The 21,815-nt window shown below is 33.7% G+C and overlaps 1 protein-coding gene across 2 annotated transcripts in view; it reads left to right on the plus strand.

Moving 5' to 3' along the window:
• Positions 1-21,815, plus strand: part of Cenpe (centromere protein E) — a 79,566-nt gene that overhangs the window by 3,001 nt on the left and 54,750 nt on the right. For both annotated transcript variants that reach the window (XM_046459178.2, XM_046459179.2), the window contains exons 3-16: positions 1,980-2,069; positions 2,192-2,310; positions 2,856-2,975; positions 3,365-3,446; positions 3,615-3,682; positions 3,762-3,827; positions 9,222-9,273; positions 10,902-10,989; positions 11,646-11,775; positions 12,912-13,031; positions 13,923-14,081; positions 18,001-18,148; positions 18,796-18,884; positions 20,652-20,819. In XM_046459178.2, coding sequence (XP_046315134.1) covers positions 1,980-2,069; positions 2,192-2,310; positions 2,856-2,975; positions 3,365-3,446; positions 3,615-3,682; positions 3,762-3,827; positions 9,222-9,273; positions 10,902-10,989; positions 11,646-11,775; positions 12,912-13,031; positions 13,923-14,081; positions 18,001-18,148; positions 18,796-18,884; positions 20,652-20,819 — 1,499 coding nt within the window. The remainder of the gene's footprint in view (positions 1-1,979; positions 2,070-2,191; positions 2,311-2,855; positions 2,976-3,364; positions 3,447-3,614; positions 3,683-3,761; positions 3,828-9,221; positions 9,274-10,901; positions 10,990-11,645; positions 11,776-12,911; positions 13,032-13,922; positions 14,082-18,000; positions 18,149-18,795; positions 18,885-20,651; positions 20,820-21,815) is intronic.

Here is a 21,815-nt window from a genome sequence, read left to right on the forward strand (position 1 = left end):
AAAGTTAGCCTGTTAAGCCTGTTATCCTTTTACTATTAAGAGTACTAAAGGTATATCAGTAAAGATTTGTAAACTGCTTCACTGGAACCAAAAAAAATTATTTATCCATCATGGATGAAAAGAAAGATAATAATAAATTGATGTTGAAAGCACAGTTATAATTTTAGTAACTTATAGCTGAAACTAATGTTTTTCTCCTTTCGTTTATTTATTTATAGCGTAAAACTCCATAAACCAAAGTATATTGTACAGTATCAAGTCATCATTAAGATATTTCAATTTAGTATACTCTTTTTACAATTATTTTCAAACTCTTAATGAAGAAGTTTCTTCTTTATCTGCTAAAATATATCAGGGACTCATCTCTGCTTTTGTGGAGCTTATCTAAAGGCATTAAATTCATGATGAGATAAGCTTTGTGGGAATTTTTAGTGGAGGATCTAATTTAGTCCAATAATCCAAAAAAGGTTCTGCTACAATGAAACACGAAGGCTAGCTATGCCAAAAGGACTTTGAGGCCTTAAAGGTAACTAAATTGATTTCTTCATTGACTGAACATATATAATGTCCCAGCCATTGTTCTAAGCAGTTCATGTTAATATACTTGTTTAATCTTCCTGACAAATCTATGCAATAGGTACTGTTGCTTTCCCATTTTAATGAGGGACCAAAATAGAGGGCTAGAGTCACACAATCAGCAAGTGGAAGAATTGGTCTCCAATCTGTTCTATTCATGCTAACAGAACTGCTTCCAAATCTAGACAAAAACAGGTCTGCTCAATAATCTTAAGAATGGATAAAAGTGTTGGTGTTAAACCACAAAACCAATAAGTAATGTTTTACAGCAGAGAAGTATAGAAGATGAAATGATTGCTTGTAAATGATTGTTGGTATTAGCATAATTTTTTTAAAAGAATTTTGTAGTTATAGATAGACAACATGCCTTTATTTTATTTGTTTATTTTTATGTTGTGCTGAGGATTGAACCCAGTGCCTCACACATGCTAGGCAAGTACTCTACCTTGAGATAGGAAAGTTCCATGAGATAGGAAAAAAAGCATAGCACAGGGTTCACTTTTATCCCTGGGTTACTACAATTTTACTACTGCTTTCTTTCAAATATCCACAACCACAGCCCCTTAGCATACTTTTTTAGAAGGTAAAAACAGTCTGTGCCAGGCATTGTAAATCCAAATTAAGGGATACCCAAGCATTCAGACTCCTGTACTATAGGGTTTTAGTGGCTACGTATGGTCATCAAAGATTTGGACTCCTCCATCTGCCTGAGGCATTAAAATTTGAGTCATCTACCAGTTCTCCTCATTCTGAAATCATGTCACCTGAGCAGCCATCAGTTGGCACTTGGATTTCTCATACACTTCTGCCTGCAGGGCAGATATGTGGTCATGATAGAATAGCATGATCACTGAATTTCTCACGGCAAATCAGTATGTTTCCCTCCCAATTTACACATCTATTTCCTGTGAGCCACCATTAAAACCAAGATCCATTTTTGTGTGTCCTAGCAAAAGCAAAGAAATCAAACCTTAGGAGGGCAAACTCATCAGTGCAAAAGCTACCCTTAATTCTAAGCACAGTAATGGTTCATATCTCCTAGGTATTAACCATATACTTACAATAATTCAATAATGATAATATGTGCCCATTTTACACATTGGGGCACAGAGACAGTAACCCCCTTGGTCAGTGTCACACAGCTTAGATTCCAGAGCTCCATATGCACCACTATGCCTTACTGCCATTTGAAAACACAAAGGTTAGGTGACTTTTGTTTTTTTCTGTATGGGGACCAACACATTATCTTTGTGTATTTTCAGAAGACAAAAAGGTTGAAGAAAATACTTTCTTAAATATCTTGTCATCCTAGTCCCTGACAATTTTTTTCTTTGAGTGATTGCTAATTCAGAGTGAGAACACAGTTGATTTGTTTGACATCTATGTTTTTCTTGTTTTCTTAGATCGAGTCTTTCATAGTAGTGAAACTACTAAGAATGTCTATGAGGAAATAGCAGTACCTATCATTGATTCTGCTATACAAGGCTACAATGGTTTGTATTCCTTTGATGCTGTAGAAACATTTTAGTCTTGAGCATCTACTCAACAAGCATTGACAGTTTCACTCACTGTAGATTTATTTTTAATCCTTGCATGTGTGTATTTTGTTTTATAGGCACTATATTTGCCTATGGGCAGACTGCTTCAGGAAAAACACATACTATGATGGGTTCAGAAGATTGTTTGGGAGTTATACCCAGGGCAATTCATGACATTTTCCAAAAAATTAAGAAGGTAATAACTTAGCTAACTTCCTAGTAAAAATAGTAATAATTGGATAGCAGTCTTAGAGTTTTCTTTTATAATGATAAAAGGAGGCAAATTTACATTTATCTCTTGAGTTCCATGAGATAGGGAAAAAGGCATAACACAAGGTTCACTTTTATCCCCACAGGTTACTGCATAAAAAGTAGATGTTGGTTAAAAAAAGAGAGAGAGAGAGAGAGAGAAGCAGAAGATCAGAATACACAACTAGTTACAAGTTGGGTTTGAGTTAGTGTTTTCATTAAAATAAGAGCATCTCTTGTTAGGGTTTTACTTTGAGTCAGGAGAGTTGGATTGGGTGGTCTCCTCTTATTCATGATGGCATACTTTTCATTATTTCTAAAAGAATGCTTTTGTATTTTTATGTTTGTTATGAACACAGAACCATGGGTTTTATTTATTTTACAAAGATTATTACCTTCCTTACCTCTTTAATAATAATGTGTCAGCGTTCAGTATTAGATTTTCATAAACGGATGCTTTCTGATGCTTTCACACATTTTTTTTCCTCCTAGTTTCCTGAGAGAGAATTTCTCTTACGGGTGTCTTACATGGAGATATACAATGAAATCATCACAGATTTACTCTGTAACACTCAAAAAATGAAACCTTTAATAATTCGGGAAGACATCAATGTGAGTATTCGAGTTAGCTGGCTTTAAAACATTCACTTATTGGAATTGCTCTGCATATTTTTTAAAAGTCTTTCCTTTTTTTTTGGTTTTCTTTTTCTATGGTTTTTTGTTTGTTTGTTGTTTTCAAGTGTTTATAGAGAGATCCATTTTTTCAGCAATCTGTGTAGTTTTAAAGTACTGATAGATTAAGTGCCTAAAAATAGCAAGATGGTAGGCTTTGATGTACACAGTGAATTGTGATTATTCATAGAGTTGTTTGCTATTTTTTTAAAGAATAATCAATCCATTTTTTTAACTTCCTCAAGTTATGAAATAGTTTATACCATCTTTTTGAAAAGCAAACTTATAAATGACTTTTTTTCTAATCTTTCCATAATTACTGGTTTCAGAGGAATGTGTATGTTGCTGATCTCACAGAAGAAGTGGTTTATACCTCAGAAATGGCTTTGCAGTGGATCACAAAAGGAGAAAGTAAGACTGCTGTATTTCTTTAAAATGCTTACAAAAACTTCAATAATCCCATTTTTAATTGTTAAGCTAAAATAAAATAGGCTTCAAATCGCACTTAGGCTAAAATAAAATCAGTGTTTTTCTTGAACTTTAACATGTATGTAGCTGAAATATAACTCATTTTTACAGAGAACAGACATTATGGAATAACAAAAATGAATCAAAGAAGTAGTCGTTCTCACACTATTTTCAGGATGGTATGTAATTATTTCCCCCAATATTTATCTTTCAAAGTAAGAATACACTAATTTTCTACAAGTTGCCTTTTCTGTCTAGATTTTGGAAAGCAGAGAGAAAGGTGAACCTTCTAATTGTGAAGGATCTATCAAGGTGTCCCATTTGGTGAGTACTAATGAATCATAATAATGTACCATAGAAGCCAAAACAAAATGTCATTAACTGTTGGATGTTTGGTTTTATGAGAACTGTTAACTAAATAGGAAAATGTATGTATAAATTGGCAATTTAACTAGTCTTGTCAGAAATATCAGATTACTAGCAGAAATGTTGTAGGAAGAATTTAGAGAATATTTCTTTCTATTATATCATGGCTACCATCTCCTAAAATTTAGATGTAAGGCTTACAGGAGTTGAAGTTTTTTCTTACCACCAAAGAAGTAAGATTGTTTTTTATGCATATCTAAGAGTTTAAGTAATCTTGGAATTTGGAGATTTTTTTTTCTTTAATTAAAACTCAGACTTGTGTGATCAACAACAACAACAACAAAAAAAAAAAAACTAGGTAGAATGGGTAAAACAAATTACATTATTCAGGTCTTTTTATTATTTTTTTAGAAACAATAAAAATATATGTTTTATATTATAAATGGTGGTTTGTGTTTGTTTGTTTTGGGGTTTTTTGCTGGGTGCTGCAGATCCAACCCAGGACATTGTGTATGCTAGGCAAATGCTCTACCACTGAGCTTCACACCCAGGCCATAAACAAGGTTGTAGACTATAAATCCCTTGAAGAGTGATGTCATATTCATCTTTGTAGCCCCAACATATTGCATATTTATTGCAATAAATATTTACTGAACTTGAGCATTATGCAAACTTTCCCTTTTCTCCACATAAGTACATCATTACCTTCTTGCTACACTATACCATAGCTGTCTCTTGCTCCTTCCCTATCCTTTTTCATTATTGATCTGTTCTCCATCAAATTCTTTTTTCTTTTTTCCTCTGTGTGTGTGTGTGTGTGTAATCGGTTGTTTTTAGTTATACATGACAATAGGATTCATTTTAACAATTATGAAAGCATGGAATATAATTTGTTCTAATTCAGTCTCTGGTGTTTCCCCTTTTTCTTCCCTCCCTCTGCCTGTTTTCTTCCCTCTACTCCTTTTGCTATTTACTCATCGTTTTGTTGTTGTTGTTTTTTAATTAGTATCTTACGGATGTACGTGATGGTAAGATTTACTGTGATATATTCACTTATGTACATAGGAAAGTTATGTAATATTCATTCTACTGTCTTTCCCTAGCCCATCTCTCCTCCCTTCCCTCTTTCCCCTTTGTCTACTCCACTGATCTTCCTTCTATTCTTTTTTTTTTTTTTAATCCCCTCCTTTGTTTTGGATTAGCTCCCACATATCAAAGAAAGCATTCTACCTTTGGCTTTTGGGGACTTGCTTATTTCACTTGGCATGATAGTATCCAGTTCAATCCATTTGCTGGCAAATGCCATAGTCTTTTTTTTTTTTTTTTTTTTTTTGGCTGAGTAATACTCTGTTGTTTATATAATACCACATTTTCTTTATCTATTCATCTGTTGAAGGACATGTTGGTTGGCTCCATAGCTTGCCTATTGTGAATTGTGCTGCTATAAACATTGAGGTGGCTACATCACTGTAGTATGCCGATTTTAAATCCTTTGAATATATACTGAGGAGTGGGATAGCTTAGTTATATGGTTCCATTCCTAGTTTTTTGGGGGAATGTCCATACTGCTTTCCAGAGTGGTTGCAGTAATTTGCAATCCCACCAACATGTATGAGTATACCTTTTTCCCACATCCTCACCAGCATTTACTATTATTTGTATTGATGATTGCAATTCTGACTGGAGTAAGAGAAAATCTCAGTACAGCTTTAATTTTCATTTCTAATTGCTAGAGATGTTGAACATTTTTTCATATATTTGTTGACCCTTTGTATTTCGAGGATTATCTGTTTAGTTTCTTTTACCATTTATCGATTGGGTTATTGGGGGAGTATCTTTGTTTTTTGGTTTGGTTTTGTTGTTGTTGGTGGTGGTGGTGGTATTTTTGGTGTTAAGTTTTTTGTGTTCTTTGTATAGATATCAATGCCCTAACCTAAGTATAAGTGACAAAGATTTTTTTCCCATTCTGTAGGCTCTCTTTACACTCTTAATTGTTTCCTTTTCTGTGAGGAAGCTTTTTAATTTGATGCCATCCCACTTACTTATTTTTAATTTTACTTCTTCTTGTGCTTTTAGAGTCTTATTAAGGAAGTCAGTTCCTCAGCCAACGTTTTCTGAAATGTTGGACCTACATTTTCTTCTTTTTTTTTCCCTACATTTTCTTCTAACAGTTGCAGGGGTTCTGGTCTAACTCCTAGGTCTTTGATCCACTTTGAATGAAGTTTTGTGTGGGATGAGAGATAGGGGTTAAGCTTCATTCTACTACATATGGATTTCCAGTTTTCCCAGCACAGTTTGTTAAAAAGGCTATCTTTGGTTTTGACACCTTTTTCTTCTATGAGATAACTGTGTTTATTAGGTATATCTTTGTGTCTTCTATTCCGTTGGTCTGCATGCCTGTTTTGGTGCCAATACCATGGTGTTTTTGTTACTGTAGCTCTGTAGTATAATTTGTAATGTGGTATTGTGATACCTCCTACTTCACTTTTCTCACTAAGGATTGCTTTGCGAGGCCTAAATTCTTCAGCTTCATATGGGATGTGATTTAAGATTACCTTATTTGGTTAGAATGATGAATACTAACATACTTGTTTGGGCTGTTTTTAGTTTATTTTAAACAAAATTACTAGACTATAGGACTCAATAACTTGTTACATGTTATTATTTGGTGTTCTGATAATAATTTAAAAGTAAAGACTTTGCCATATTAAAAAAAAAAGACTACCTTATTTGATTTGAAAACTATAGAGAAAAAAATTAATCAACAGTATATTTATTTATTTTCAGATTTCATGAAAGCAAATTCTTACTATTCCATTCTAACTTTATTTTAGTGTAACAAGTGTATCTCTTATTTTAGTAGACTTTAATGTTGTTTTAATATAATAACAACAAAAACAAACTAACCTCTTCCAATACCAGTGATTTTTTTTTTTTTTTCTTTTAAATACGCTTGATGTATTCAGTGCTCTATTTGGTGATTATCCTCACCTTCCTCAATGCTCTGTTATCTGTGGTCCTTGGACATTATCTGGGACATCCCTTTGGCCTACCCACTTCCTGTAAGAATCTTCTTGGGAAGAAGTCTTCCTTGAAGAATCATCTTCTGGCTCTTTGGAGGTGACTCTTTCCTAATTGTCTCCTGGCCTTGTGGGGATGATAATATTTAGGTTCTCTCAGCTCTACTCCTCCATTCCCTTCTGTGTCTTCTTTTCTCCTGCCCTCTAACAAAAACTCAGGAGTGTTCTGTGGCTTTTCTTACTTCAGATTCTTATACTCAGATATTCTTTCACCATTTCTGTGTTGAAGATTGCTAAATATTTATTTTTATCTACCGTCTCTGAGATTGCTGGAATTATGCATGCTACTGTTATCTCAAACTGCAGTATATATAAAATTAATTTCTTACAACAGTAGTGACTATTCTGCTTTTTCCAGGAAAGCTTTGTCAATTTTAACTCTTTAATTCAATTAATCTTTGTTGGTATTTCTCTTTGTCCTGTTGTCTCATTTCTTATTTTGGTACATTCCTGTGGTATATTCATTTAAATCCTTGTTTCTCTTGAATTACTACATTGATCTCCTGAAACCTGGCCCTCATGACTCTGGTCTTCCTTTCTTCAGTCTGTTATACAAATTTGAAATTTATCTAAGCACTGCTTTTGTTATGTCACTTCTTGGACAAGAAATGTACTTCCTCTGCTCCACATGAGTTCCTCTCCTAGATGGGGCCTCTTGGAAGCTTTGGATAGGTGTCTTTGGTTAGGAGTACTTGTTCCCACTGTCATGACTTCACTCATGCTGCTTCACTCCTTAACCACTTTGCCTTTGATTATGAATCTGGATCATCTGTAGTGGACACTATGTAAGGACATTAGACTTCTGATTATTTTAGAGAAGAAAGTATCTGAGATAGAACTACAGAACTATAATTACTTGCCTACACCATGAAAATCTTCACAGAGAAATAACTTAAAGCTCTTTCTTTTAATGTATTCTGAATATATAGAGAGAGTTTCTTATGCTCTGGGCACAGTGCTGGGTTCTGAGATTAAAAGAATAAAGGATACATTCCTCTGTTACTTAATATACAGATAATTTCTACTGCTGCCTCTCCAGACCAAGCTGCTATCATCTCACCTGGATTCTGCACTAGTCTCCTACCTTGGCTGCCTGCTACCGCTCCTGTCCCTCTCTAATCCATTCTCCACTCAAGGGCACAGTTGATGCTTCAGAAAGTTGAATCTGATTGTATTAGTACTCCCCCATATAAAACCCTCCAGTGGCTTCCCATTGCATTTAGGAAACCTGGAATTCTTAGTCTTGCTTAAAAAGCCCTGCATAATGTGATCATTCCTTCTCTTACCCTGTCTTTTTCCTGCTTAAGTTCACCAACTACACCACTCTGCACTTTCTACATTTTTTAACACACCAAGGGCACTCTGGTTTGTGACCTGGTATGCTGGCTTACCTTCTGTCTAGACTATCATTTCCCATGATCTTTTCATAACTGCCTTTCTTAGTCTGATGACTGGCCTTCCCCTACCACTCCATCCAGAAGATGTGTTCTGTTCCTCCCTCTGCTCTCTTCCAGCTCTATTTGAATTATCCACTACATTTATCACAATATATTTCTTATATGTCTTTTTCTCTCTTCTTAGCAACCTCCTCTTCTGTAGACTACAAGCTTTGTGAGAGCAGAGACCTCATTTGTCTGGTTCTCTGCTATTTCCCCAGCAACTAATGCACTGCCTAGAACATGATAGATAGTTACTTTTTTTCCCCCACTATTATTTGCAAAATGAAAGAGGTCCATGCTTTTGAAGATGCTACAGGGTAGTCAAGGACTCAAATGACTAGCTCTACAGGAGTTACTCAACTATAAGAGTAAGTCATATCTAATAAAGTGTTCTGGGTACATAGTGGAAGTAGCGTTTCAAAAAAAATTCAAAGTGTGGGGTAGGAAGAGTAAAGTTGGCACAGCTACATTAAGAAGGTAACATTTGTCCTGGTTCTTGAATAAAGAGTAATAAGGGCAGATTAGAATGTTAGAACCTACTGCTGCCACAAGTGCTGGGTTGCAAAGAATCATGTTCACCTTGGTAAAGTTTTGGACTATATAGGAAACAACCTACTGTGATCTGCAGCATGACAGAGTATATGTCATAAAGAAAGAAAAACGACACATAGAGACTACTTTATATATCAAGATGATATATTATCTCAAGAAGAAACACAAGAATTTAGATGGGACATTCAGATATGCCATGTATTAAAAATGTTCTTTCAATAGTTTGGACTTTATTATTTCTAATTATCCCTCCTGAAGGTTTATTTTCATTTGTCCTACAGAATTTGGTGGATCTTGCAGGCAGTGAAAGAGCTGCTCAAACAGGAGCTGAAGGTAATGAGAACTAGTAAAGTAAATTAGTCTTAGTGCCTTCTTATTCTTTTATGGGATAAAAATGCTTCTAAGCATTTTTTAAAACTGATAATAGTAATTTTCTACTAAAAATCCTTAATACAAAAATCGGCATCTATATATAACTATTTTCTTTGAACTATTGTAGCATCTATTAAAAAGCTAAAGTTATGTAATTGATAGGTTAGTATATCTGGGAAGCCCATGAGAATTCCACGAAAACTATTTGAATTTCTACAGTTAGTAAGGATATTAAGAAAGATAGCTGAGCCTAATGGCACATGCCCATAATCCCAGTAGCCCAGGAGACTGAAGCAGGAGGCTTAAAAAAAGTGGATGTGTAACCGATGTGATTCTGCAATCTGTATACGGGGTAAAAATGGGAGTTCATAACCCACTTGAATCAAATGTATGAAATATGATATGTCAAGAACTATGTAATGTTTTGAACAACTAATAAAATTTTTTAAAAAAGTTCAAAGCCAACCTCAGCAACTTAGCAAGGCTCTAAACTTAGCAAGACTCTGTCTCAAAAAAAAAAAAAAGGACTGGGGGCTTAGCTTGGCAGAAAGGACTCCTGGGTTCAATCTCTAGTACAGAAAAGAAAAAAAGGAAGGTAGTAGGAAGTATCTTTCCAGTACTAACATTCTGATTCTAGGATACATGGTAAGTATATACAGATTCTTTCATTGCACCTTTGCCCTTTCAAAATTTATGTATACTAATCTCCATTAGAAAATGAGACGTGACCATAGTTAGCATTGAAAAGAAAAGGATGCTTTTCTACTATGTGAAAAATGATACTGCATATCATCCCTATGTATCTATCCTGGGAGAAGCTTAACATTACAGCTAAATTTTAACTCTATAGGATCTAGTCTCTCATGGCAAAACTGGCTATTTTTTCCAGTTCTCCTTATATGTGTAATAAAACAAATGAAAATCCAAAGAAAGGTAGTGTGGTACAAATTTAATATATAGAAATTAATAACTCTTACAAACAAAACCAAGTAGAATTTTATGTGGACAAAGGTTATTTACATTAATAATGTAAAAGATGTGGTACCTCTTTTACATAGGAAAACTTGATATCTCAACTAGGAAACTCAACAGATTGCACAAAATCAATGTAAAGAAATCTTTAAATCAGACCTGAATTATGGAGAACTTTGTGAAAATGAAAAAGCATACTTAGATGAGAAGATTTGAAATCACAAAGATGCCAAATTTCTCTGTTAATTTCTGGATTTAACACAATCCTAATAAAAACATCAAGAATACATTTTTGTGTTGTTTAAACTAGTATGGTTATTTTAAAGTGTGTATGGAATTTGTGACCTCCTGCCTCATCCTCCCAAAGTAGTCCCTCTGATTTTTAGTAATGTTTTTCCTACTGTTGATACCTATTCTGAATCACTTAATTGGTGGAAGGAATAGGAAGAGAATGCCTACCAAAATTATAATACGGTGGGCTCAGGTCCAAACCAAAACACACATCTTAGCATCTGATTCTTTGATGTCTAATTTCTCTTGTCATTTACTAATAAATAACTTAGTTACCTAGTATGGGGGGGAAGTTTTGATTTTTTTTTTTTTAATCATAAATTTAGGTGTACGACTCAAGGAAGGCTGTAATATAAATCGAAGCTTATTTATTTTGGGACAAGTAATCAAGAAACTTAGTGATGGACAAATTGGGTAAGTTTATCCCATTACACACCCACACTTACTCAGGCTATTGTAAGTATTTTTTATACAACTGCAGCACAGCTTTTCATTTCTCTGGTTGTACATGATGTAGCTAGTGTCACACCATATGTGGAGTCATTACATGTACCTAGGGTAATAATGTCCATCTCATTTCACTATCTTTCCTGCCCCCCATGCCCCTTCTCTCCCCTCCCTTCCCTTTGTCCAATTAAAGTTCCTCTGTTTTGCCCATGCCCCCTCCCCCATTATAGATCAGTATCCACTTATCAGAGAGAACATCTGCCTTTGGTTTTGGGGGATTGACTCACTTTGCTTAGCATGATATTCTCCAGCTCCATTTATTTACCTGCAAATGCCATAATTTTATTCTCTTTTAATGCTGAGTAATATTCCATTGTATGTATATATACCACAGTTTCTTTATTCATTCATCTATTGAAGGGCATCTAGGTTGGTTCCACAGTTTAGCTTTTGTGAATTGAGCTGCTACAAACATTGATACGGCTGTGTTGCTGCATTTCTGTAGTATACTGATTTTAATAAAGAATTAATTTTTAAAACTAAATGTTCTGTATTAAAAGACAACCACTTTTATAATAAAAAATTTCTCAATCTTTTTCTTCCCAAACTCATTTCTTGTTAAGTGGTTTCATAAATTATCGAGATAGCAAATTAACACGAATTCTTCAGAATTCTTTGGGAGGAAATGCAAAAACACGTATTATCTGCACAATTACTCCAGTATCTTTTGATGAAACTCTTACTACTCTTCAGGTGAGTTTGATTTTTTTATCTTAATATGGGGAAAGGTCAACTTTAAGAAGAAAAAATTACCTACTAAAATTTGGTATACTTTTTAAAATTGACATAACACACTTGTTACGATAATATTAATGTGTTATCCTCTAAATACCATTCCTTAATTTAACTTTCAAGACTTCAATCTTTTGTATTCCACTTCCATAATTTTAGCCATATCCAATGTTATTTTGACTGATATTGACTTGATATTTTCTTCAAATAACTTACTTTTTGTACTTAATTTGTGATAAAAGCAAATTTTATCAATCCTATGAATGAAAAACTAAGATTACTCACCACAAGTAGAAAGTAACCAAAACTATATATATATATATATATATACACACACACACACACACACACACGTATATATATGTATACACACACACACACACACACACACACACGTATATGTATGTATTTGCGTATGTATATGTGTATGTGTGTATAGGACAATAAGTCTTGAATTCTGTCTGTTGCCCACCTTGGTTTTGTGCTAAAGGCCAACATTTTCTGTTAAAAATGAAGGAAAGGAAAATGAAAAACATCAATGGAATAGCTTTCTCAATGAAGAATTCAGTATTATTTACTGGTCACCTTCATGTTCCCACTTAAAGTTACTTCTAGTACTCATACTCAAGCCATTGCTTTAAATAGTTATTGAGCACTGGATTAAGGTCCTGCCAGTAGAACAAAGAGAAAACATTCCTGACTTTACAGAATTTACAGAGCAGATTAAGATTTGTCTTCTGACATGATTGCCTTGGATTAGTATTTAAGTGGCTAATAGAGTTTAAAGAAAGGGGAGATAGTTTTGGCTCGAAGAGGAGCTTCAAAGTATAGGAAGCATTTGGGAGGGGTGGATGGTTTTGTAGGTTCTCTATTGCATCTGTCTTCAAGATGTTTTTCTAACTCTTCTGAAACTATTGGCCAGAGTAAGTCACAGAGCATGGTTAAAAGAACAATATAGAATGCTCCCTGTATTCAAAAATATTAAGCCAACTGGGAAAACTTTGTTTTGGTTTGTCTTCCAAGAAACTTGATTATAGGAAACCTAAATGTTGTTATGACTTCTTTTAGTATTAATATTTTACTTCATTTTTTGCCAGTTTGCCAGCACTGCTAAATACATGAAGAATACTCCTTATGTTAATGAGGTATCAAGTGATGAAGCTCTCCTAAAGAGATATAGAAAGGAAATAGTGGCTCTTAAAAAACAGTTAGAGGAGGTATGTATAAATCATTTATTTCAGTAAATAGGGACCAATTTAGAATAATGGAGATCTGCCCCCCAAAATTCTAAATTCATGAATATCTGAGCTGCTACAGCTTAATTTTAAAGTAAATAGTTTTTAACTAAGAAGAAATCAACTCATAAAAATTTAACTTTGTTTACTATAAATTGAAAGATTTGGTTTCTTGAAATTATTTTGAATTTTGTTTTTCATTTCCAAAGTTCAAGACTTAAGACTTTTTTTCAAATAAGCCAAGTAGAAATACTTTCTTAAAATGTTTTACAAGTACGTATTAATTCAGGTTGACAAGAAAGACCATGTATAGTTACTTAAAACTACCTTCTGTATTTTCACATTCTGCTGAATTCCTCTTCTAACCCTTAAGTAGTAGCCTAATAATATAGTATAATCAAGCTATCATTGTAACTGGTTTATTTTAATCTTGGTCTCATAATTTGTAAGTCTTTAATTTTAGTGATCTCTGAAAAAATTGCCTAAGATATCAAACAATAGTCTTATAAGATGAAAGAGAAAATGTCTGTGTTTGCTATTGGTATACAGATTTCAGCTTCTTTGACTTTTCTGCCTGTTATTTAGATATTCGTAGCAATTAATAGAACTGTTTTAACAGTATTCTTATCTTTTACAGAGTATATAGAATAGAGACCTGAGAAGAAATGTGTAATTTGCTATATTACAAGTTTGAGAAATTATTGATTATAGTAACTGAACATTAGAGTTCTGCACTTAGGGTATATTTTATTTCAATACAATTAAATTCTCTGAGATCATATGCATATTTCATATTCTTTTTTTAAGCTACTTTCAAATTTTTAAAATCTAGCTACATCTATTATTAACATAATCCATTATTACATTCTGTAGGTCAGTATAAAGACTCGGGCCCAGGAAATGGAAAAAGACCAATTGGCCCAACTTTTGGATGAAAAAGATTTACTTCAAAAAGTACAGGATGAAAAAATTCAAAACTTAACACGAATGCTGGTGACTTCTTCTTCTCTTACAATGCAACAGGAATTAAAGGTAAAAAAATAAAAGATAACAGCTTAAATATGGTAGAAAATAGGCACTTTTATATATTTATGATACAGTTAGGCACTTCTTATTCTTTTATACAATATATTCAAGAAACCCAGATATTTTATGTGTTTGCTTATACATCAACACTGCCTAAGAAGTTCATTAAAAATACCCTATCCCTAATTTCCACATATAGCGCTTCTTATTCAAGAAGTCTAATATATAGTTAAAGAATCTATTTTGTAATATGCAGATGATTAGGAACTACTGGTCACTAGGGGGATGTTTTTGTTTAAAGAAATAGAATTATTAACCTTAGAAACATTGATCTAGAATATAAACCAATGTGGTGATCAAGATTCTAGCTTGTTTGTGTTTTTTGTTGACATTTTAGGGTATAATATTGTGAACAGAAGGAAGAACCCTGAATCTGGACTGGCTGAATTTGAATCCCAGATCCATCAATTCCTGACTCTTGACATTGGGCAATTTCTTGAATCCCCTTCACTGTAATTTCTTTAGTTGTGAAATAGCTTGATACATACCTCATGGGGTGTTGTGAGAATTAAGTAAAATAATACATAGAATGTGCTTAATGCAATCCTTTCTACACAGCAAATTTAGTAAATATAAGCTATTAATAAATTATTGTTAATAGGCACTATGTACAAGTCACCATACTAAATATAGAGGGGACATTCAAGAACTATTGGTTGACTGAGTGTGAATAAAAAGTGGCCCAATGGCACAGGGAAGAGACCCATATATGCAAAAGCCTGGAGCTATGAAAATACATGATGCATTCTTTGGACTTAAAATGTTCTAGTGGTCAGTCCATGTTAAACCATCATGTGATATTTGAATGTGACGTTATGTTAAGGAGATAATAAGAGACTGTGTGTGATGTCAGAATTGCAGAAAAAGCATGACTGCTATGCATATCAGAATAGTTGGGCCTCTATAAGAAATGTGGCTCTGGAGAGGGAGCAAATTGGAGAGCTGTTTATGGGGTAAACTTAGTGATTGATTGGATGTCAGGAGCAGAGAAACAGAGAAAGAGGTATCCAGAGTGATGTGAAAGTCTTGCTTAGCCTCCTGGGAAGCTAGTAGCCGAATTTGTTAAGCAACAATAAAAAATAGTAGAAGTGCTTAGAATATCTTTTGAGATGTCAGGCAGGTGAAAATGCAAATATATGGAAACAGTGTGGAAGATGGGCAATGTAATCAGTTTGGGCACATGCTACTACAGATTTAAATTAAAATTATGGGAAGAGATGAGTTGGTTCTTTGAGCAAGTTGAGAATGAAAAGCTTAGAATGACAAGGAAAAAAACCCCAAGAAACATTTTAGGTAAAGGTAGAAAAAGAAGGCTCCATAAAGGGGCCCAGGTTCAGCTCTAGGGTGAAGAAGGATGAATACAGTAGCTGGAAAGAGAATATTTCAGGGAAGTTGTGATCAGTGGTGTCATGTTTTGCCAAGAAGTTAAGTAAGGTTAAAATAGACAAAAACTATTTGCATTGAGGAACAAGGAGCACATTTTCAAAAACAAATTGAGTTATATGGTGAGGATGAAAGCTGCCTAACAGTGAGTTGAGATAGACGAAAGGGATGGACTCTTGAATATAATAGAAGGTGCTAGCCCTGGATAGGAGACCAATTTATTAGATTTCAACAAACACAAGGAAAAGGATAGATATCAGTGCAAGTTGTACTTTTGTAAGTTTAGTTTTATATTTTCTTTGTGAAACAGGTTCAGTTTTTCTGGTGTGATGGCAGTTGTAGATAGTCACAAGTTTACAGATATACCAAGCATTCAAAATAATCTGGCCCTTATTGAGAATGAAAAAGAAACCTGACAAGGGAGAGAAAAGCCCTCCAGGCAGCATAAAGGATCTGATTCATGTCTGTCTGTGTGACTCAGCGGTGCTAAAGAGGCTAATACAGGCTCAGAAGGCAGAATAATTCATCTGAACGTACGTTGTGTGGAATAGATGTGAAGGACAGAGATTTTTGAGGATATTAATCTCCAATGTCAAACATAATTGAAGTGATGACCCTATGGACTCAAAGATGATGATATGAGAATCAAAGAGGGAGCTGTCAGGAAGACAGTGATATAACAAGGACAAGGAAAAAGTCCCTATTAAGCTAACCAGTCAAAATGGGATTGAATAAATGAGGTAGAAGGATAGCAACTATGGCGAGAGTGGCAGATCTAGGCTTATGAGTTCAGATAATGACAAGATTCAAGTGTGGCTTAGGGAGCCAATGGAATTAAGCTGAGGGTCATTGGAAATGAGGCTTTATATATTACTTGGCTTTTGCAATGTGGGCTATGGAAAAAGTTACCCATTTTAAGTAGAAGGGTAGTATACAGTGAGACATAGAAGTAACCAGTGTATCCTGGGGAAGAGAGCTACTCTTCAGAGGCTACATAGTGCAGTGGTTCCCTAGATAGGCTCTAAAGTTACAGATATGGGCTCAGCTACCAATTGATTGTACAGCGTTACAACTTCCCCAAATTTGGGGGTGACTATAAAAAGGATGCAGTAAAAGATCCACTCATAGGATCATTGAGAGAATTGAATGTGATGAGATGGTACTTATACCCAGGAAGGGGCAGGAAAGAATGTTGGCTGTGAAACCTGGAAAATATACACTTACGAGGCAGGCAGAGCAAAAGATATAAAATCAGCACACTACAGCAGCACAGCCACCTCGATGTTTTTAGCAGCACAATTCACAGTAGCCAAATTGTAGAATCAACCCAGATGCCCATCAATAAATGAATGGATTAAGAAATATATGCAAACACACACACGTGTATATACTCACAGTGGAGTTCTACTTAGCCATAAAAAAGAATGAAATTATGGCATTTGCCAGTAAATGGATAGAAATGGAGAATATCATGCTAAGTGAAGTAAATCAAACTCAGAAACTCTAAGGTTAAATGTTTTCTCTTACATGCAAAAGCTAGAGTAAAATAAAGGAAAGGGTGGAGGGAAACATAGGATAACAAAGATAAAGGGAAGATCAGTAATAAAAAAGGAGATCAGGAGACAGAGTGGAAGGATGGGTAAGGAAAGGCAGTGCAGAATGAATTCTTTAAAAATCATATTATGTGCATATATAAATATACAACAGGGAACTTCACCTTTATGCATAGGTAGAAATAACCAATCAAATACAAATAAATACATGAGCAAAAGGAAATCTAGTAGGGGAAAGAGAATAGGAGAGGGGAGGGAGGATCTGGGGGAGAAAAGGGGAGAGTCATAACATGAAATTGAGTTCCATGAATGTATGAGTTTGTCAGGATGAAAACAACTACTATGTTTAACTATAAAAAGAGGCAGGCAAAGGAAGAGAATGCAGAAAACAGTGGTAAGGACTACAGGGTGGGTAGCATAAGAAACCGGAGATGGAGGTCCCTGAAGGATAGAGAAAGAGGACAAAGTAAGAGCAAAGACAAAAGGTTAGCTTGAGGTAAGTAACCAGTCAAGAGGTTTTTTTTTAAAAAAAAAAGTAAAAGCAAACAGGCTTGAGCATTTGTGAAGTTGAGAGGAGAAAGCCAGTGGAAATGACAAATGCCCAAATAACAAGGAGTGTGATCCCAAAGAAAAAGAATGTAGAAGTCAGCAGCAGTTTTATTCATTTTGTAATGGATTGAAACACTGATTTGAAAATTTTGAGTATATTTTCTTATCTTAGAATGTCCTCAGACAAATAAAATATTAAACTAATAATTCTAAATAAAATAATTCTAAATAAAATATTAAACTAATAATTCTAAATATTTAAATATTAAACTAAAAATTCTACCAAATCAATAATTTTTAAAAATAAGAGCTAGTTCCCTTGTTTTATGATGTCTGAACATAGATCTGTATAAAGTAATTTTGATTTTTTTTTTCTTTAGGCTAAAAAAAAACGAAGAGTTACTTGGTGCTTTGGCAAAATTAACAAAATGAAGGACTCAAACTATGTAAATGAATTTAATATGCCAGCAAATGTAACAACAAGAAGACACAAGACTGATGGCGCTGTGTTAGGAGAAATTGATGAATGTGAGTGCCTGTTTAAATAGAACTACATTTATAACTCTGTGTGATAAACACATTGAAGTAAAAATGTATGTATTTTAGATATGATTGCAATGGAAATTATTATAAGAATTTGTGATTTTGAAAAAGTAAACATTCATGAAACTCTTCTAAAATTCTTAAGAATAATGCACTGTAGTTGAATCATGAGTCAGGTTGTTTTGTTTTTTTCTTCTAATTGCTCAATTAAATTTGTACATTATTCATAACATCTGCCTTAAACTTGCCAATTTTCGAAGGGCAGCACTTACTTAGGAATCTTTCAAAATTATATCTCCAGTAATACAATCTATTTTTTAGGGGCATTTATAAATCTACTTACAGTGATCAGATCTCATATTTAGAATCTGTCTTTTTTACCTGTATTGTATTAAGGATCCTACATTTTGGCACCAATTCTAACAAGCTATTTTAATTCACAAAACAATATAAATATCACATCTGTTTTTAATGTTATCTTGGCATTCATACTCTAAGGACATATTAGCTAATATGAGCTTATTACCTTTGGTCAGTGTTTTTGTTGTTGTTGTTTGTAATCTTTAATTTGACTATTAGGGAATGTTATGTATAAGTTCATAGAAAAATTTTTCCTCTTCCCCAAATTTTAGCTCTCTATTTAGAGTCTGATGTCTTCAGTAATACTCTTGATTCATTAACTGAGATAGAATGGAATTCAGCAACAAAGCTACTAAGCCAGGTAACCTAATGTATTTTACAGAATATGATCTTTTTACTCTTTTTAAATTTGTTTGTTATTGGACTTTGTTGTTGTAGCACATTATCAGTTCTGACTTAATACCAGAGTTAGTTTAGGCTCTAACAAAGATTTCCCTCATTTTTATATTTTGGTTGATAATGATGAGACATCTAGGGGAAGTCTAAAAATTTTATAAAGCTGGTACGTGCTCAGAGGTAGACATTGCTTCTAGCTCTTTACCAGCAAATCTTAGTATCTATGACGTTTTTAGAATTTCTGTTTTGATTTGGAAAACTGCATGGGGGTAAGACTAACTAGAAGTTCACTGGCTTAGGCAAAGGGAAATGAAGGAGGGGGGGGGCGGACAGGAATAGGAAAGACAGTGGAATGAATCAGACATAACTTTCCTAAGAACATATACAAATACGACACAGGGAATCTCCACATCATGTACAACCACAAGACTGGGATCTTAATTAGAATAAGACATATTTCATGTTTGTCTAAATATGTCAAAATATACTGATATGAATAAATAAAAAGAATAACTTTTTTTAAAAATTTGAAGTGTCAAAATTCTCAGGCATTCAATAAAACAATACAACAGTGTGGGATAGTTTTGCTAGATAATACAGAAAAATAAAAGTACAAGTTTTTCCTCCTTATCCATTGGATGGTTCCAGTACCTCCACTGATACCAAAGCCCATAGATGCTGAAATCTGTTAGAGGAAAAGGCCTTAATAATTTCATATAACCTATGCCTATCTTCCCATATACTTTAAAATCATCTCTATATTACTTGTAATACCTAATACAATATAAACGCTGTGTAAGCAGTTGTTATGCTGTATTTAGGGAATAATGATAAGGAAAGAAGTCTACATTTTAAGTATTGAGACAACCATTGTAGGCCTAACTACATTTTCAGTCTGAGGCTAATTGAATCTTTGAATGAGGAATTCATAGTTACAGAAGGCCAATCCTGTATAGTTTTATTAAAACTAAGCAGTAAAGAATACTGTAGTGAATAAGTCAATAAGTTTAAATTCCAAGCTACTTTCTAGATTGTCCATGTTCAAAGACATATAGTTGTATAATGTATTTATTAAAATTTCATTTTAATTTTGGAATACAATTATGGTGCCAATAATTATTGTTATCATTAGTTTATGTCTATAAAGTATTATAGGCAAAGTGCCTTTGTGTCCTTAAGACTTAACCTAGGAGTTAGTTTTTAAAGGAAAGGAAAAAAAAATGCCTTAGTTTTTTGTTGATACTTTTATCTCTTTCTCATAATAGTATGGAAAGGAAAAATATGCTTCTTTAAGTATGGTAAAACATAGCCACCATTAGAGATTTAGAAGTCATTAGTAAGATCTCTATTTCTGGTTCCTGAATTCAGAGTCATCTGAGAAATAGAAGTCAGACCAATTAGTAGTTAAATAATGAGCTTTATTGTGGTGAAATGGGTTTCCTAACAATTACTCTGCCTTCGCAGTTGGCCTTTCCTTATCAGGTATAGGCAGACTTATGATTTATTTACATGATTTTTGTTTATTCCTTTTTAAATAGAGTAAGTTACTCTGAATTAGATAGTTTACTAAAATATAGGCCATCATAAAGACATGAAGAAGAGAATGGCCTAAACCATCAAATGACTCAAAGTCAAATTATATTCAGCTAATCCAAATTTTAATTGAGGAAGTAAAGAATATGTAATCTGAACTCCATCTGAGTAGAATTGTTTGTTTGTTTGTTTATATTAGGAAAACTTAGAAAGTGAATTGAACACACTCCGTGCTAAGTATGATAATTTGGTATTAGACTGTGAACAACTGAGAAGAGAAAATGAAGAACTGGGATTGAAATTAAAAGAGAAAAATGATTTGGATGAATTTGAGGCTCTAGAAAGAAAAGCTGAGAAAGATCAAGAGGTAAGATAGAGAAATATGAAACTTTAAAAGAACTATCATTTCCTTAAGGATATTTCTTTCTAATACTGAGATATTATGGATCAGCTGTTTTACACACACACACACACACAATTTAGAGAATTTAAGAAATGTTTAGGGGCTGGGGATATAGTTCAGTTGGTAGAGTGCTTGCCTTGCATGCACAAGGCCCTGGGTTAAATCCCCAGCACCACAAAAAGAAAAAGAAAAAGAAATATTTAATTTACAATGTTATAAAAATAATTATATTATATTTAGTTCCATCCATATTATTCCAGGCAGGGGAATCTGTCTCTTATGGAAATAAATATCATATAATTATTTTTAAATAATAGAATGAGATTTTAAAAACATCAGAGGGAACCTTTCATGGATCTATCTATTGATGGATTTGTCTTGAGGAAATAGTGTTCTTATAGTTGCTATATTACACACACACACACACACACTCACACACACACATATATATATATTAGTGTGCTATAAGTTTTATCTATAGGAGATAGCATAGCTATTTCCTGAGACCAATAGGAATATTAAGATCTATTTGACTGTCTTATATATACATACTAAGTACTAATGAATTTTTCTTTAAAATGTATATTCCTAAATAGTTGGACCATTATTAGAATGTTCCATTAGTTCCATTAGTTGAAGAAGCTGATTAATGGAATTTTTGGAAACAAAACAGGCACTTAAATTTTCTAAGCATATGATATTATGCTATGTGTAAAGAGAACCTAGTCCAGAAATCATCAGATTCAAGGCACTTAAAAATTGTTCTAATGCTACCAAAGGTCTTATTATCAGTTCTTGTGTCTTCACAAGAGAAAATTTCAAGTAAGACATGAGGTGTAGTAAAAGTATAGCAGAGTTGTTTGTAACAGAAGGACGAAATGGGGGGAAACACCCTCTGGGGAGAGAGTGTGTCCTCTCAGAAATGAAAGAACTCTCTTCCTTGTGTCCCAGTTTTATTGG

This window comes from Marmota monax, unplaced genomic scaffold, assembly GCF_021218885.2.
Source record: "Marmota monax isolate L192 unplaced genomic scaffold, Marmota_monax_Labrador192_F-V1.1 WCK01_AAM20220418_F8-fsc00002, whole genome shotgun sequence".
Taxonomy (NCBI): domain Eukaryota; kingdom Metazoa; phylum Chordata; class Mammalia; order Rodentia; family Sciuridae; genus Marmota; species Marmota monax.